The sequence below is a fragment of the Dipodomys spectabilis genome, unplaced genomic scaffold, assembly GCF_019054845.1.
Source record: "Dipodomys spectabilis isolate Male_0828 unplaced genomic scaffold, ASM1905484v1 ptg000366l, whole genome shotgun sequence".
NCBI classification, from domain to species: domain Eukaryota; kingdom Metazoa; phylum Chordata; class Mammalia; order Rodentia; family Heteromyidae; genus Dipodomys; species Dipodomys spectabilis.
The window spans coordinates 1,786,208-1,804,351 of NW_024871043.1; the positions used below are offsets into that span (position 1 = coordinate 1,786,208).

General features: G+C 52.9%; 1 protein-coding gene across 5 annotated transcripts; it reads left to right on the plus strand.

Moving 5' to 3' along the window:
* The first annotated feature begins 204 nt into the window (after nucleotides 1-204).
* On the plus strand, nucleotides 205-18,089 carry Taok2 (TAO kinase 2). 5 transcript variants are annotated; one of them, XM_042666578.1, is made up of 19 exons: nucleotides 205-1,261; nucleotides 4,445-4,611; nucleotides 4,801-4,872; nucleotides 4,965-5,066; nucleotides 5,531-5,576; nucleotides 5,698-5,794; nucleotides 5,935-6,048; nucleotides 6,147-6,238; nucleotides 7,320-7,413; nucleotides 7,510-7,591; nucleotides 8,696-8,863; nucleotides 8,985-9,263; nucleotides 9,421-9,582; nucleotides 10,942-11,307; nucleotides 11,389-11,592; nucleotides 11,894-12,133; nucleotides 15,260-15,472; nucleotides 16,595-16,777; nucleotides 16,860-18,089. In XM_042666578.1, exons 2-19 carry the CDS (start codon nucleotides 4,480-4,482, stop codon nucleotides 17,379-17,381), a joined length of 3,168 nt encoding a protein of 1,055 aa, XP_042522512.1. In that variant the 5' UTR covers nucleotides 205-1,261; nucleotides 4,445-4,479; the 3' UTR covers nucleotides 17,382-18,089. The 5 variants fall into 5 exon arrangements, with proteins under 5 accessions (XP_042522512.1, XP_042522510.1, XP_042522511.1 ...); XM_042666579.1 differs by having other exon boundaries at nucleotides 478-1,261; nucleotides 9,003-9,263; XM_042666580.1 differs by lacking the exon at nucleotides 16,860-18,089 and adding an exon at nucleotides 16,352-16,458 and having other exon boundaries at nucleotides 479-1,261; nucleotides 16,595-16,725.
* Nucleotides 18,090-18,144: the final 55 nt, after the last annotated feature.

Below are 18,144 nucleotides of genomic sequence, written 5' to 3' on the forward strand. Positions count from 1 at the left end.
TCCTTGCATTTGGGGCTTACTCTAAACGGAATAGTTACTACCTTAACAGTGGTCCATTTTCCCGCCTTTTCCGCGTCCAGCAACGGCAACAACCGCAGCCTTCCCCCAGCCCCTCCCAGCCTCCCTCCGGCACGCAGGCGCAAACTATCGTTTTCCTTCCACCCGCGCCCCCCCAAGCTTGCCCTAGCAACAAGCTCGAGCTAGGCGCGAAGGCGGGGTGAGCGCATGCGTCCCTGCTCCGTCCGCCACCAGTCGTCGGATTGCGCGCTGGGCTCCTCCCCCGGCAAGCCCAGCCGTCTCCCCGCCCCCTCCCACCCAGGGTCCGCGTGGCGGGGCGCGCGCGCACTCGGGCCCGGTGACTCCGAGTCTCTCGGGCTGCAGCCGCCAGGCGGGAGGGGCGGGGTTCTTTCCCTGGGGCTCCGCCTCTTTTGGCCTGGCGTTCCTACCGCGCTTGCGCGCTCCCGCCCGGTCTCCATCTTGGAATTGGGAGGAAGAGGGAGAGGGAGACCGGGACGAGACCGGGCTGTGGTGCGGAGAGAGGCTGAGGCGGAGAAGAGGAGAGGGAGAGAGGGCGCGGAGACAGTCGGCAGCGCCTTAGCTACAGTCTCTCGGCTGTCCTCGAGAGCGAGGAGGAGGAAGGAAGGAGGCCAGGGCGGGAGCGGGGGCTGTCACTCTCGGACCCCGGCGTGAGAGGGGCCGTGCGGCCGGGCGTCCTCGGGGTGGGCCCCCCGGACGGTGGCCGGAGACCCGGGTTCAGGCTCCCGGGGTCCACATTTCCGGGCTGCGCCCCCCCCCCCCCCCGCTTCTCAAATACCCAGGTATCAGCCCTCCTGTTCCAGATAGCCGGGACTCGGGTCCCAGCCTCTCCAAACCTGGGGGTCTGTTTTACAGAATTTCCGATCTCTGGGGTTCAGGCCCCTGTGTGCACCAGTATCCGGGGTTCACTCCCCAGGCCTTCAGAGAGCGGATTCATTTTCTCCGTGCGTAAAAATACGGGGTTGAGACCCCCCCCACACCAGGAATCCGGGATTCAGCAACTCTCGCCCTCGAGTTGGGGGAGGACTGGACCGCGAGGTCAGATCAGGTTGTCACCCCCTCCCCTCCAGGGGCGGCTTCCCGGGCCCGCCCCCCCGGAAGGGCGAAAGCCGAGGAAGAGGTGGCAAGGGGAAAGGTCTCCTTGCCCCTCTCCCTGCTTGGCAGAGCCGCTGGAGGACTCCAGGCGGAAGCGGAGGCGCTGGGGCACCATAGTGACCCCTACCAGGTGAGACACGGGGTGCAGGGGCGCGGGTCCCTGTGTCTAGCACAGAAGAAGCAGACCTTTCTGAGAGGCTGGGCTGGGGCAGGCCCTCTCTTCAGGATGGGGAACCCCAGCTGGGCCCGTGGTCAGCCTCTGGCCCGCCTTGCCTTGTGTTGCCACCCTCTTCCCCATCCTCTTCCCTTCATTGTGTCTGGTTGATGGGGGACCTCAGGTGACAGGTCTCTAATGTCATGCCCTAGGGTACTTGAGTTAATTACATGGATTGTACCTTTCTGGTCTTCTCTGTTAACTTTGTCCCTCGTAGCCACCTCTTCTTCATGATTATACTTCTTTTTCCTGACTGCTCTGGGGTGTTGGTTCACATGCCTCTGATTGCCATGGTGGGTCTGCTTATCTGCTTTTCATGCCTGATTTGGTTGGATGTCTTGTCCTTGCAAGGAAGTGTGTGTGTGTGTGTGTGTGTGTGAGAATGTTTTCACCTGGCCACAATTAACCTTGCTGGTATACATTTCATACATTTATCAAGTGATCTTCCTTTACAAATTACTTCTTATCCATTCTCTTTGGCCTCACACATCCCATTCACCCTATGAAAGCTCTTTTAATGCTGTCTTCCCATTTTACAGTTGAGAACATTGAGGCCCAGAGAGGTTGCCCAAGGTCACACAGCTAAATGGGAATTTTAAACTAAGTCCTCAGCCAGGTCTCGCCCTTGACCCACACTTGTTTCTGGCCATGTTTCTTCCAAGCTTAGGCTTAGCCAGAGAGGCCCACAGGAAGATGATTTGGGGTGAGGGCTGAAAATGGGGGTGTGATGAGATTCCTTTCTAGGAGGGCTGTATATACTAAGGAGCTTTTCATGAGGGGAGCCTGTGACTCCTGCTTCTGCTTTGTGCATTTTCTGTCTAACATGACCTTCATCTTTACCACATTCTCAGACTTTGGGTTTCTGAAAGGGCTGGCCCTTCTGACAAACGATGGCCATAGTGGCCTCTCTTGACAGTTAAAGCTTGGCAGTTGGGGTAAGATGATTTCCTGAAGCATTAAGCCTATGGCAACCCTAGAGACAGGGAAAGAAAAAAAAAATCCATATGTTGAGTGTCTGCATAGTGTTTCAGTGAGATCTCATGAGTCCCATACTACAATAATCCATTTAACCGGAGAAGACCAAGAATGGAAAGGAGTTATCTAAAGCTGTTGCTGAACAGTGCAGATGGAATATACTGGTAGGGCAGCTCAATGATGAGGACAGATTTCTCTTCAGACACAAGGATATGAACATTGATTTTTAAAACATGGTTTTGATTTAGCACAGACCTTGGTAATGGCTCAAATGCTGTTGTTTTTATGAGGAAGAGAACCTGTGTGCCAATGGCTGGCACCCTTTTTATGTGGTCTGAGATCCTGGCAGCCATGAGGTTGGTGCTAGTAAAGAGGTCAGGAAGATTGCCTTGGCAGGTTGTGAGCACCTGCTCTTGTGTGATCTGTGATGCAGGTGAGGAGTGCTCAGGCACCATTGTTGGCAGAAGGGGGCCTTGAGTAACTTGGCTGCTGTTGTGGGCTGAGCTGAGGACAAGGGATCTCAGCCTTTCTGAGCCTTCTACCCTCCTGGGCCCCTGAACAGTCAGACTCCCTCCTTGCCCTTCAGCTTCCAGTTGAGTTGAAGAGACAACATTTAACAACACAACAGGAAACAGTGCACAACCAAATATAATTACCTGCTAAAATTGTTAGGTGCTTTTAAGCAGCTAGAACTCTTTCTTGGCTAGCTCTGCTGAAGGAGCCTTTGTGTTTAGCTTGGATTCTCTCCTGGAATCCCCTTGAGAGTCTGATTCTGATCACCAGCAGCAACTTTTTCTTGGTATTTGGCTGGGTGATCAGGGAACACCCTCCAAGGCCTGGAGTAGTCAAGGGAGACTTCCTGTAGGACAGGACCAAGCTTGAGTGACAAGCAATTAGGCTTTAGTGAAGAGAAAGTCCTGCCTGGTCTCTGACCTTAGAGAAAGTGTGTGTGTGTGTGTGTGTGTGTGTGTGCGCGCGCGTGCGCGCACACGCGCGCGCGCACCAGTACTAGAGTTAAATCCAGAGTCTGGGTGCTGTCTCTTAGCTTTTTCACTCGAAGCTGGTGCTCTACAACTTGAGCCATAGCTCCATTTCTGGCTTTTTGGTGGTTAATTGGAAGTAAGAGTCTCATGGACTTTCCTGCCTGAGCTGGCTTCAAACCGCGATCCTCAACTCTCCACTTCCTGAGTAACTAGGATTACAGGTTTGAGCCTGTAGTCCTTTTTTCCTCTGCTACTCAGCAACTTGTCTGATAAATGCTGATCCTGATTCTAACCCTGCCCTGCTGGTTTCATAAAGCTGTTCCAAAAGCCTGCTGGTGGTGAGACAGCTTTGGTCAAGTCACTTATCCTTTCTAAGCTTGTATTCCTCACTGGTGAAATAGGAGTAAAGAGAATGCCCCATAAAATTGAGATGAGCATGCAGTGAGGTACTTACTACCCATGGTCAACAAATGCTGTTCATACCACAGATATCCTGTGTATATGCTGCTTATGCAATGGGACTAGACAAGTAAGGCATCCCAGATCACAGAGATGCCCTCAAAGTCAGATGCCACTTCCATCCCTGGCTTTCCCATTCTAGATCTCCCTGCCACAGTATCCCTACCCTTTGTGAGAGTGAGTCTCCAGGTTCTTCTGGGCTAGTACCCACTTGGAACAATGGCCGGATTTCCACTACCTCCGGCCTAGCTGTTTCCTGTTCTCTTCCAGGGTGTGAAAGGTTGAAGGAGGAGGGGGCCTCAGCACCAACGGGAACAGGAAGGTGCCTGGAAATTGTTGGGAGCATGGGACTTGAGGGACAGGACGTGGGGATCTGGAGGGAAAACAGGTTATAAGGAAATGTGAACTTGTTGAGGGGGTGAAAGGGGTGGTGAGTGTTTGACTTCGCAGTGCCTTCCTAGCAATTTTAGGGACTCCAGGGCCGCAGCCCCCGTGATCTAGTTGCCAAGGCAACTTCATTTTTTTCAGAGCTTGGATGTTGCTCCTGATCTCCCCCTGTCCTTTCTCAGCAGTGCCTCCTCCTCATCAGAATGAGTGGGGAGGAGAAGTCAGGAACTGGAGGGGCCTCTTCCTTTCCCTGTGGGTCCTGGCCTGTGCTAAGAATCCCATCTTCCTTTCCCAGGTGAGGCCCTACTCTCAGGGCCCCCAGGGGCCACCATGCCAGCTGGGGGCCGGGCTGGGAGCCTGAAGGACCCTGATGTGGCTGAGCTCTTCTTCAAGGATGACCCTGAAAAGCTCTTCTCTGACCTCCGGGAAATTGGCCATGGCAGCTTTGGAGCTGTGTACTTTGTGAGTTGGGGCTTGGGGAGTAAAGTACGGATGGGGACTCTCTTCACTCTGTGAACTTCCAGACAGTCCTTCTAAGCCATTCCACGAGACCAACCTTTCCTGTCTCCTCCTACTGGGTCAGCAAATCTCCCCCTGCCCTGTGCTGGAGGAGAAGAAGATGTATCACCAGCCTCTGATCTGGTCCTCTAGGCCCGGGATGTTCGAAATAGTGAGGTGGTGGCCATCAAGAAGATGTCCTACAGTGGGAAGCAATCAAATGAGGTGAGTCAAGCTCCCTAAGACCAGGCTGTGGTACAGAGGACCTCAATCTCAAGATGCAGCTTGTGTAACTCCCTTCCACTCTGACTTTATAGAAATGGCAGGACATCATCAAGGAGGTGCGGTTCTTGCAGAAGCTCCGACATCCCAATACCATTCAGTACCGGGGCTGTTACCTGAGGGAGCACACAGCTTGGGTAAGCTGTTCCCCCTCCTCATGCCCATCTTGTCCTGGCCCAGTTTCTTTAGTGGGCCTTGTTCAGAGTGCCATTGTGGGATCTTAAGATAGAGGAAGTCTTTCCTGACTACTTTAGTTCTCAGACAAATTCAAGAGCAATAGGATCAGTCTGGGGGGAAAGAGGTTTGCTGAAGAGTGATGTAGGTAGCAGGTGGAAGGGGGCATGTGGTCTGGAGGAGGAGAAGAGTGAATAGAGGGTTAAAGGGATTCAAATGGAAGTAGTGGGGAATAACTTGGGCTTTGTCTAGCCAGGGACTCTCCCACCACCTCCTCATTTTCTCCAGTTGCCCTTCCTTCCTGTCATGTCTTCTGGAGCATCACCTGAGTGAAGGGATAGGTAGCTCTGTTTTGAGAATCTTCCCACGGATGCTAGGCCAGGTGTAGCCAGGATCTGTTGATCTCTAATGCTTGACCCTTTCATAGCTGGTGATGGAGTATTGTCTGGGCTCAGCTTCTGACCTTCTAGAAGGTAAGTGACTTGGTCAATAAGTGGGATAAGGGCGCAAAGAAGCTATAAGGGAAGGGATAAAGGGATCGTAATCCAGTCCCACCTACCAACCCCTTTAATTTGATATTTTTCCCCTCTTCAGTGCACAAGAAGCCCCTTCAGGAAGTGGAGATTGCAGCTGTGACCCATGGGGCGCTTCAAGGCCTGGCCTACCTGCACTCCCACAACATGATCCACAGGTACAGCAGTGCCAGAGATGGCTAGAATAAGAGTGCTTGCCACACACCCCTCATTTCTCTGGTCTGCAACTGTCTTGGGAACTGCTAACATCCCTGCCCAACTTTCTTGAGACATTTCATATCTTCTTTGTCTCCATTAGGGATGTGAAGGCTGGAAACATCCTGCTGTCAGAGCCAGGCTTAGTGAAGCTGGGGGACTTCGGCTCCGCATCCATCATGGCACCTGCCAACTCCTTCGTGGGCACCCCATACTGGTGAGGGGTGGTGGTGGGTGGAAAGAGCTCCCAGGGTGGCAGGAGTAAGAGTTGTGGAGACTGAGAGGTGATTCACCTCTTTCCTCTCATTCTCTCAGGATGGCTCCAGAGGTGATCTTGGCCATGGATGAAGGGCAGTACGATGGCAAAGTGGATGTTTGGTCCTTGGGGATAACCTGCATTGAGCTGGGTAAGTATGGTCTCCCCTTTACTCCCTCCTTTCTTCTTTCCTCCTTGCCATTACTGTCCTCGTCCCATCCCATCCTCTGGGGATGGCATCCTAGACCTCCAAACTCGAGTCCATTTTGACCATCCTGGAGCTTTGATTATCAGCACCTGTCAAATCCTGCCAATTCTTAGCCTTAAAGGTTTTGTAGTAGTTAATGGCTTTCTGTCCACTACCTTAGTTAAGTGCTCCCTACTGAACCGAGGCCTGACTTGATGTTACTTGATCATTCCTGTTTAACCTTTCTTTTAGAGTAAAAGGTCCTTGAGAGCAAGTCTAGATTGTTTGTTTTTTTTGTCGGTTGTGGGGCCTGAACTCTGGGTCTGGGCGCTGTCCCTCAGTGCTTCAGCTCAAGGCTAGTGCTCTACCATTTGAGCCACAGAACCACTTCCGGCTTTTTCTGCTTATGTGGTGCTGAGGAATCAAACCCAGGGCCTCAAGCATGCAAGGCACGCTCTCTACCACTGAGCCACCTTCCCAGCCCGTGTAGATTCTTTTATCTTCCCCATAATGCTTCGCAAGTTTTTTGCTCCTATTTGTTTCTTAATAAGTACTATTTAATAACTGAATGTGTGATTCTATCTGCCTTTTTGTGGGCATTTGTGAATGTTCTTTTTTGTTTGTTTGTTTTTTGTTGGTCGTGGTGCTTAAACTCTGGGCCAGGGTGCTGTCCCTCAACTCTTCAACTCAGGGCTAGCTAGCATTCTACCACTTGAGCCACAGCACTACTTCCAGCTTTTTCTGCTTATGTGGTGCTAAGGAATTGAACTAGGGCCTCATGCATGCCAGGCAAGCGCTGTACCACTGAGCCACCTTCCCAGTCCTGAATGCTATTTTCTTTGATCCCTTTTCTGCTCGTATCAGAGAGGGGAGATACTACATTTACTGAGGAAGGAACTAGTGAAAATTCAACATAATTGTGAATTGTTCAAGGTCATGTTATTCCTAATTCAGACTTTGGGATTTGAAACCTTGCTAAGTTCCATTCTAGTCTATTCTGTGCACCTGCCATCTTTCACCTTCTCCCCTACTGACTTTCCCATAGCGGAGCGGAAGCCACCACTGTTTAACATGAACGCGATGAGTGCCTTATACCACATTGCACAGAATGAGTCCCCCGCACTCCAGTCAGGACACTGGTGAGTACTGGGGTATCTGGAACTGGGCTAGACCATGGAGTCAAGCTGCCTGGCTCATTCTTACTTCTCCTGTCCCCTGCCCTCTGTGACTTATAGGTCTGAGTACTTCCGGAATTTTGTTGATTCCTGCCTTCAGAAAATCCCTCAAGATAGACCCACCTCAGAGGTTCTTCTGAAGGTGAGGGCTTACTGGCTTGTATTCCCTTAAAACTGCAGATTGGTGGAGGCCAAGAAACCCTCCCCAACGCCCTTCTCTACTAGGAGCTTCATTCACAAATCATCCTTAATGCCCAGTAGACTCCTTTTTGAAAGATTTTTTTCTATCAGACTGCTTTAATCTCTAAATAATAATAACTTCCCCCATATCTTATTGTGAGCTAGAGCTTTTGATTAGCATGAGATAATCGGCGATGCCACACTCATCTGATGTAATTCAAGCCTCAAACCTAGGGTGTCTTATCATGGGTCAATGTATGATTTCACTTGGTGTTTTGATTTTGTTTGTTTTTGGCAGTTCTGGGGTTTGAATTCTGTTTTATACTAGCTAGGCAGGCATTCTACCACTTGAGACACAACCCGGTATCCCCTGAAACACTTTTGAAGGGTCCATAAGGATCTCTAGTTAGGACTGATTTAGACAATCTAGTTTGACCTACTTATTTGATAATTCTGGAATAGCTTTTGAGGCCCAAAGAGACCTTATGATACATCCGAGATCACATGGCATGTTTCTTGTGTGTGCCAATCCTGGCACTTATTTTTTTGTTTTGTTTTGTTCCAATCCTGGGCCTGGGCACTGTCCCTAAGGTTTTTTTAAGACTAGCACTCTACCACTTGAGCCACAGCTCTATTTCTGGCATTTTGGTGGTTCACTGGAGAAAAGAGTCTCATGGGCTTTCCTGCCCAGGCTAGCTTTGAATCGTGATCCTCAGTTCTCAGCCTCCTGAGTAGCTAGGATTACAGATGTGAGCCACTGGTGCCCACCATGAGCCACTAGCACCCAGCTACATAACACTTGAATAGTGGAACTAGACTAGAATTCAGATCTCCTGATTGACGTGGCCTTCAGCACATCTGTAAAACAAGAGACCTGTCTAAGGAATGGAGATTGAGTGGTAGACATATTTTTGTGGGAGAGGGGTTTGAGACAAAGAAAGTATTCACCATGGTGGGTTTGGGCCTCAGGAGAATATTTCAGGCCAGTGAGAATACTCAGAGCCTTGGATTGGAATGGGATGATGGGGTGGGAGTTGCAGCAAGTCTCAATGTTCTCTTCCCCTAGCACCGCTTTGTGCTCCGGGAGCGGCCACCCACAGTCATCATGGACCTGATCCAGAGAACCAAGGATGCTGTGCGGGAACTGGACAACCTGCAGTACCGCAAGATGAAAAAGATTCTATTCCAAGAGGCCCCCAATGGTCCTGGTGCTGAGGCACCAGAGGAGGAGGAGGTGACCCAGCTGACCCTGCCACCTTTCCCACTTCCCCCACCCCCTACTTCTGCATACCCTCTGACTGCTTGTGCTGCCTCCATGCACACACTCCTTGTCCTTCCCCTTCCTTGCCCAACAGACCACGCCCTGTTCACAGGAGACCGAGCCCTACATGCACCGGGCAGGGACACTGACCAGTCTGGAGAGTAGTCACTCTGTGCCCAGCATGTCCATCAGTGCTTCCAGCCAGAGCAGCTCAGTCAACAGCCTAGCAGATGCCTCGGACAATGAAGAGGAGGAGGAGGAAGAAGAGGAGGAGGAGGAGGAAGAAGAAGGCCCTGAAGCCCGAGAGATGGCCATGATGCAGGAGGGCGAGCACACGGTTACTTCCCACAGCTCTATAATCCACCGCCTGCCGGTATGTGGCTCACCCTGAGCGGGCCTGACAGTTAAGCAGCCTAGCTTGAACTGTCCTCAGGAGCTATCTGAGGAACATGATTGTTCCTCCTCTAGTAACTCCCTTTCGGTTCAGTGGCCTCTGAGATGGGTATTCCTTTCACCTCCACTTCCTCTAGGGTTCTGACAACCTGTATGATGATCCCTACCAGCCGGAGATAACTCCGAGCCCACTCCAGCCACCTGCAGCCCCAGCTCCCACCTCCACCACCTCTTCTGCCCGCCGCCGGGCCTACTGCCGCAACCGGGACCATTTTGCCACCATTCGTACTGCCTCTCTGGTGAGTGCAGCCGCTCATCACCTTCTCCAAGTTACCTGGATACTCCAGACTATCTTCAAGTCTTGAAGTGACTTTGTTCCGGGACAAACAACTAATTAGATTCTGTTCTCATTTGCTGCTCTCCCTAGTTTTCTCCTCTCCGTGACTCTACTCCTTTTTCCCAGCAGACTTTTGTCACATTGTCCGGTCTTGGTATTGTAATGTGGGAAATTCTTAATCCATTTTCACAACCTGCCATAAATAACAGCTCCTGGGGGCTTCCCCGGCTCCTCTGGCTAGTCAGGTGCTCTGCACCCATGGGCATGTGCAGCCCATGTATCGTACCTTCAGGCCTACTGGATTCAGGAGGCAGAGGGCAGAATGGGGTTCAGTGGTATGCTTCATTTTTTCAGCCACCCTGGGAGAATCTTGCCCAGGTTCTTTGGTGGGTCCTAAGTCCTGAAGACAGTATCTTGGTCCTCTCCTTGAATTAAGTCATTCCCATTTTTTTCTCTGTCTACAGGAAAAAAAAAGTGTTAAGGTTTTCATAAGACAAAGTTATTTATTCATGCTTTTAATAAACCTATAAGGTCACATTCCCACTTGGCTGCATTTGGGTGCCAGCTGTCCCTGTAACGGCTGCCGAGTAGGTCTGTTGTATTCCTGTAGCCTCTGTCTGAGGCCAGGGCTTCCATGAAGCCAGCTCTTCAGTTGCCACAGTTCTTCGTGCTCTGTGGTGCTTTGCAGAGAGGTCTTTGGCTTCCAATACCTTGACCACCTGGACTAGCTTAAGAGCCAGTGATAGTAATTGCAAATAGGACCAGCAATCACCCTTGGGTGAGGACATCTAGACCCAGTGTTCTTTCTCCAGCATCCATCCCAGCTAGGCCATGAGGTGTGATGTGTCCTCCATGTTTGTTGAAGGTAAAGGACACAGCACTTGTGTTTAGAGTCTGCGGATGCTCTTCTGTGTAAGTGTTGAGCTTGCCGCTGTGCCTATGTATATGAATTGCCCATGGATGAGGCAAGAAATGCTAAAGGAAGTCACATGGGAGGAAGAGGCAGAGCTGGGATCTGAACCCAGGTCTGACTGTTCACTCTTATGAACTAAATCTGAGTTATTTCTATTTTTGTGCCGGCTCTGTGCTCGTCACCTTTTTTTTTCCTCATTGGATCACACCAACCCATGAAGTAAGATAATATTTCTACCATCTCTGAGGAAACAGGCTCAAAGAGAGAGGTTAAGTGTGGGGAAGGTCCAGAATAAGAATGAAACCATGAGTCTGAAAGCTGTATTCTTCCCCATGGAGCACCAAGATGATCTGTGTGAATAAAATGAGGGCCAGTGCTGAGTGTGTTTTGATCCCCTCTCCACCCTAGGTCAGCCGGCAGATCCAGGAGCATGAGCAGGATTCAGCCCTGCGGGAGCAGCTAAGTGGTTACAAACGGATGCGGCGACAGCACCAGAAGCAGCTTCTGGCCCTGGAGTCAAGGTTGAGGGGTGAACGTGAGGAGCACAGCGCACGGCTGCAGCGGGAACTTGAGGCACAGCGGGCTGGCTTTGGGGCTGAAGCTGAGAAGCTGGCCCGGCGGCACCAGGCCATTGGTGAGAAGGAGGCACGAGCTGCCCAGGCAGAGGAACGGAAGTTCCAGCAGCACATCCTCGGGCAGCAGAAAAAAGAGCTGGCTGCCCTGCTGGAGGCACAGAAGCGAACCTATAAGCTTCGGAAGGAGCAACTGAAGGAGGTAGGCTAGAGCCGTTGCAGTGGGGGGAGCACCGAGGGTGGGCAGTAAGGTCCTGACCCTGTTCCCCACTGCCCCATCCAGGAACTGCAGGAGAACCCCAGCACACCCAAGCGGGAGAAGGCAGAGTGGCTGCTGCGGCAGAAGGAGCAGCTGCAACAGTGCCAGGCAGAGGAGGAGGCAGGGCTGCTGAGGCGCCAGCGACAGTATTTTGAGCTGCAGTGTCGCCAGTATAAGCGCAAGATGTTGCTGGCCCGTCATAGCCTGGACCAGGACCTGCTGCGAGAGGTAGGCTGCCCCACCCACCATGAGTCAAGCATTCTGGCATCTCTCTCTTATTTGCCTCCCTCAAGTTTTCTTTCCCCTCTGTTGGAGTGATGTTGTGATTCAGGTTCTCTTTAATACCCTTCTTGCTTCCCATCCTCATTGGGTCCTGCAAGAAGGTCCTTAGACCTCTGTTCCCAGGCCAGCTATCCTCCACCCCACTATCGGCTCCCCTTGCCAAGGAGTTGGGGATTTTTCCTGCCTTGATACAAACAAAGCTCCTTGACCCAGGCCCTGGGCCCTGCCTGCCTCCCTTCTGCTTCAGGACTTGAACAAGAAACAGACACAGAAGGACTTGGAGTGTGCCTTGCTGCTGCGGCAGCATGAGGCCACTCGGGAGCTGGAGCTTCGGCAGCTCCAGGCTGTCCAGCGCACACGAGCCGAACTCACCCGCCTCCAGCACCAGACGGAGCTGGGCAACCAGCTGGAGTACAACAAGCGACGTGAACAAGAGCTACGACAGAAGCATGCGGCCCAGGTTCGCCAGCAGCCCAAGAGCCTCAAAGTACGTGCAGGCCAGCGCCCCCCAGAACACCCCATTACTGGCATTCTGAGACCACCTAGCACAGGCACTCCTAGTGAAGAGCAGCCCTGCTCATCTGGCCAGGAGACAGTCCTGGACCAAAGGGTGCTGGGAAAGGAGGAGGAAGCAGTATCAGAGAGGATTCTGGGAAAGGAAGGGAGCACCTTGGAGCCAGAGGAGCAGAGGATTTTGGGGGAAGAGTCAGGAACCCTTAGTCTCAGCTCACAAAAACATAGGAATTTGGATAATGAGGAAGATTGGGATCCACCAGAGGAGAAGATAGAGGAGTTTAGAGTCCCATCGCTGGCACCTGAGGAAAGAAGCATTGCCGGCGAGGAGGCGGCTGGGGCATGGAGGCTGTGGGAACAGGAGAATGGAAGCTTTCTGGATGAGGAGTTGGATCTCTGCTGGGTCCAGGGTCCAGCACTGACTCCAGTGCCAGAGGAGGAGGAGGAGGAGGACGAGGAAGGGGCTCCAGTTGGAACCCTTAGGGATCCTGGAGATGGTTGCCCCTCCCCAGACATCCCTCCAGAACCACCTCCACCACATCTAAGGCCTGGCCCTGCTAGCCAGCTCCCTGGACTCCTGTCCCACGGCCTCCTTGCTGGCCTCTCCTTCGCAGTGGGGTCTTCCTCTGGTCTCCTGCCCCTGTTACTTCTGCTGCTGCTCCCACTGCTGGCAGCCCAGGGTGGGGGTGGCCTGCAGGCAGCACTGTTAGCCCTCGAAGTGGGATTGGTAGGCCTGGGGGCCTCCTACTTACTCCTTTGTACAGCTCTTCATCTGCCCCCCAGTCTGTTTCTGGTATTGGCCCAGAGCAGCGCACTAGGGGCTGTCCTGAGCCTGAGCTGGCGCCGAGGCCTTATGGGTGTGCCTCTGGGGCTTGGGGCAGCCTGGCTCCTGGCTTGGCCAGGCCTGGCTCTACCCCTGGCAGCTATGGCAGCTGGAGGCAAATGGGTGCGGCAGCAAGGCCCCTGGATCCGCAGGAGCATCTCTCGACTCTGGTTGCGGGTTCTGTTGCGCCTATCACCCAAGGCCTTCCAGGCCCTACAGGGCTTTGGGGCTGTGGGTGACAGGGGCCTGTTTGCGCTCTACCCCAAGACCAACAAAGATGGCTTCCGAAGCCGCCTGCCTGTTCCTGGACCTCGGAGGGGTAATCCTCCCACTGTTCGGCGCCCATTCGCCTTGTTGTCAAGGGTTTGGGCTTTGTGCAAGGGCTGGAACTGGCGCCTAGCACGGGCCAGTCAAGGTTTAGCCTCCCGTTTGCCCCCCTGGGCCATCCACACACTGGCCAGCTGGGGCTTGCTTCGTGGTGAAAGGCCCAGTCGGATTCCACGGCTGCTACCACGCAGCCAGCGCCGACTTGGTCCTCCTGCCTCCCGCCAGCCACCACCAGGGGCCTTAACTGGGCGGAGATCCCGGACGCGCCAGTTCCGGGCCCTGCCTCCCTGGAGGTAACCAACTCCAATCTTTCCTGCCCAAATCTAGAGCAGCGAGCACTTTATCTCCCAGGACTCAGTGATGGTTTTTTTTTTTCAGTCCCCAAGTCCTCTCCTTCCTTCCACCCCTCCTCCCTCAGCATGTCCCCCCACCCCCAGGCCAGCCCAGCCTCTGGGGCCTTTAGACAGGCAGCCTCCTCCACCATAGAGCCCACAAGTCACACTTTGTGTTCTCCTGACCCCTAAGTTATTGCTGTTCTCCCACTGTGTGTGTGTTCATCCTCACCCTCATTGACTCAGGCCTGGGGCCAGGGGGGTGGGGTGGGAACAAAATTACAGTTTTTTTGTTTTTTTGTTTTTTCTCCTCTTTGATTTTGTTTTTCTGTCTCCCTTCCAACCTGTCCCCTTTCCCCTACCAAAAAAAAGAAAAAGAAAAAAAGAAAAAAAAAGAAAAAGACAAACACAAATAAAATATCTGAGCGGAACTATACCTTTGGCCCAGGCTGCCTCTGTCTGCTTTGTCCTGCCGCCTAGCCTTCCTGGTTTGCCCCCAATCTGGACCCTTGGCCCCCAGCTCCATGACCTCTTCACCCCATCTGCGTTATCTCAATTCCTTTCACTCCTCAACCTCATCCTCTGCCTTCATAGCTTCATCACACCATGACCACTACCAGCCCTGGGCTGTGGGTCCCTACAGAGCTGCCCCAGAGCCTCCTGGTCCCATCACTTGCTTATTTGTGGGTTCCTTCCCGAGAGCCCTTAGGGCCCAAGTCCTTAGGTCTCTTCATCCTCGGTCTTTTCCCCAACCCATTGCCTACTGGGTTCCCTTCTGTTTGGGAGCTGCATCTCTTCCCTGCATCAGGCATTAGCCTAGAGGGTTGGGGGATGGGACCACAGACCCTCCACAGTTGAGGGTGGTGGGCTGGGGCCCAGTTAAGAGTGTGGGAGCCATGGGAGGGGTTGGGCACGGAGTGGGAGCTGAGTTTGTAGGGCCAGGCTGGAATGTGGATCTGGTCCAGGTGGCAGATGCTGCCTGTTGAACATGTCAAGCCCTTTCTGGCCACCTCCTTTGCCCCCTTTCCCTCTGTGGCCCAAAGTGGGCAAACCTTTCTTATCCATTTCTCAGCTCGGTGCTTTTCCTTCCCTGTCTTCCTCCCTGAGGTTCTGGACCTGGGCCTTCCTCTCTCCTTAGTTGTGCTGCCTTCTGTGGGTGTTCTGTGTGACTCAAGTCTTCTCACTTAGTCCTTTGCACATTCTTATGTTTGCTCACATGCTCCTATCCGGAGGTCATATTTTCTCCCTTGTTGCATGGTCAAAGCTTCTTCTGTGTTCTCAGTCCTCTAAAGATTCTCAGTACCCTGTCCATGAACTCTGATGTTCCTTCCCGTGGCATTCCACCCACTCTGGATGTACCCTTGGAATCTGTCTTGTTTTCTTGGCATCTCTTGCCCATCAAGACCTTCCTGATCTGTCTCAACACCATCCCATCTTTCCATGTCTGTCTGTATACAGCTCCCCCCGCCCCCTCTGTCTAACATGTTTTCTGTTTCTCTCCCTCTCCCTGTCTCTGCTTCTGTCTCCTTCCTCCTCTTCTCTCCCTTTCCCCTGGTTGTTCCTTCTCTTCCTCTTCCTCTCCCCTGCCCCCATTTCCCCTTGATCATCCGCTGCATAGTCGAAGGAGCTGCAGATCAAGAAGCAGTTCCAGGAGACGTGTAAGATCCAGACCCGGCAGTACAAGGCTCTGCGGGCACACTTGCTGGAAACTACACCCAAAGCTCAGCACAAGAGCCTCCTTAAGCGGCTCAAGGAAGAACAGACCCGAAAGCTGGCGATCTTGGCGGAGCAGTATGACCAGTCCATCTCAGAGATGCTCAGCTCACAGGCGGTGAGGCCTGGGGACCTGAGAGGGAGACAGTGGAGGTTGGCCTCTGTATTTCCAACTTAGTTAACGGGCAGTGGAAGGTGGGAGGTACGGACAAAAAGGATGAGCCTTTTTATGCTTGGAAAACTGATAATGCTTTCACTGTTGGTGTTCTCCCCAAAGGTTTTGTTATTTCATATTCTCGATGGTTTTACTGTTTCTCTTAGCATTTTCTTAAGGTCTTGACAAAGCCATCCTATCTACTCTACAAAGAACCACCAAGGAAAAGAGTTGGCTATAATTTTTTCCTGGGCCTGAGTTAGTTTATAACTATGTGAACAGGGAGCAGATTATAGTGAGTGTGGCCCTTGGGGCTCATTTACTCAAAACTTCAGGAGATTTGGAAGGTTGCTGTTCTAAAAACTAACCACATGCATCACTGGAGTGGGCAGCTTAAAACGTACATGGAGTATAAGCGGTCAGAGGGCCCCATTCTCACCCAGTTGCACCTCTCAGAGGTAACTTGCCAATGATAACTGTTTTGTAGATGTTTCCCAATGCATATTTGGAAAATTACAAATATTAAATACAAATGGAATTATACTTTGCATACTCCTCTCTTTTTCCCCCTTAATTTTTTTTGGACCTGGTTACATATCAGTACATATACTTTTTTTTTTTTTAAATAATATAGAATTTGGTGTTTTTGTTTTATCTTGTTTTCCTGAGACAGGGTCTCACTATATAGTCCAGGCTGACCTCAAATTCAGAATCTTCCTCCCTTGGCCTCCTGAGTGCTGGTGTCACTGGGTGAGCCACCAAGCCCAGCTACAATGTAGAATTTTCCCTAGTATGGATGTATCATAAATTTATTTAACCCATCCCTTATTGGTGGACATTTAGGTTGTTTCCAGCATTTTGCTATCCCAACGCTTCCGTGAACACCTCGAGCACTTGTGCAAGTATACCTGGGGGATAAATTCCTGCAAGTGTAATTGCTGTGCCACAGGGTATGATCATCTTCCATTCTGATAGACGTTGAGACCGCTGCTTCTTGCCACCTTAGGGCCCAGGCCTACCTGGGGCAGGGGAGGACGGTGGGGGAAGGGGAAGAGGTCCCTAAAACTGGTTCTTGCTGCCCTCCAGCTCCGGCTTGATGAGACCCAGGAGGCAGAGTTCCAGGCCCTGAGGCAGCAGCTTCAACAGGAGCTAGAGCTGCTTAACGCCTACCAGAGCAAGATCAAGATCCGCACCGAGAGCCAGCACGAGCGGGAGCTGCGGGAGCTAGAGCAGAGAGTAGCACTGAGGCGGGCACTGCTGGAGCAACGGGTAAGGGTCTCTGCCTCCAGGGTGAGGTATGGAGGGCAAGCTCCCCATTCTGAGACTCTCACCCCTCTTCTGGGTACCCCAGGTGGAAGAAGAGCTGCTGGCCCTGCAGACAGGGCGCTCCGAGCGAATACGGAGTTTGCTTGAGCGGCAGGCCCGTGAGATCGAGGCCTTCGATGCTGAGAGCATGAGACTGGGCTTCTCCAGTATGGCTCTGGGGGGCATCCCAGCTGAGGCTGCTGCCCAGGGCTACCCTGCCCCACCTCCTGCCCCTGCCTGGCCTTCCCGCCCTGTCCCCCGCTCAGGGGCCCACTGGAGCCACGGCCCTCCCCCACCAGGCATGCCCCCCCCAGCGTGGCGCCAGCCAGCTCTGTTGGCTCCTCCAGGTCCCCCAAACTGGCTGGGACCCCCATCACAGAGTGGGGCACCCCGTGGTGGAGCTCTGCTGCTACTAAGAAACAGCCCCCAGCCCCTGCGGCGGGCAGCCTCGGGGGGCGGTGGCAGTGAGAACGTGGGCCCCCCTGCCGCTGCAGTGCCTGGGCCTCTGAGCCGCAGCACCAGTGTTGCTTCCCACATCCTCAACGGATCCTCCCACTTCTATTCTTGAAGTGCAGGGTGGTGAACAGAGGACTGGGGCCGGGTGGGGGTGGGTAGAGCCTGATCCTGGCAGGCTATCAGCTTGAGGCCCACCCAAGGGTGGTGGGACAGGATGCTGGCTCAGCTCCCCTCAGACCTCATCTCATGAGATTCTTGGGGCTGGCCAGTAGCCCCACACCAGCTTGGGCATCAGTGCTCTAAGGCTGACCAGGAGCCTTGCCTCCCCACCATGGTGCCAGGGTCTCCCTCCGGAACCACCTGGGCAAGGAGGGAGCTGTGCGTGTCAAATATTCATCTGGTTCCCTGGGGGAGGGAAAGGGCGGGTCTAGATATATTATATTCAGAGAACTATACTACCCTTGCAGTGGGGCTGTGGACTGGGGATGACAGGGCCCCAGACCTGTGGTGTGGCAGAGCAGGACTGGAGCCCAAGGTCGGGAGAGTGGGTGAAAGCCTTCCGTGGGAAGGACCTGAGGTGGGGTGAGGTCTGGATGCCTAGGTCTCCAATCCCCCATTGCTGTCTGACGTCCTGTGCCGTCTTGTCCTTTTTTTTTTTTTTTTTTTCCAATTGGGATCAGGGCTGGGGCAGGGAACAAGGGAAGTACCTTGGAAAAGGGCTGCTCCCCGGCTGGGTGCAGTTACGGGAGCCCCCTCAGCTGTGGGGCTGGCACCGAGCCCCAAGACAAGCTTTTAATAAACTGTTGGTTATTCTAACAGATCCCAGGACTCACCTTTTTGTCGAAGGTACATATGAAAGACAGTTCAATGGCAAA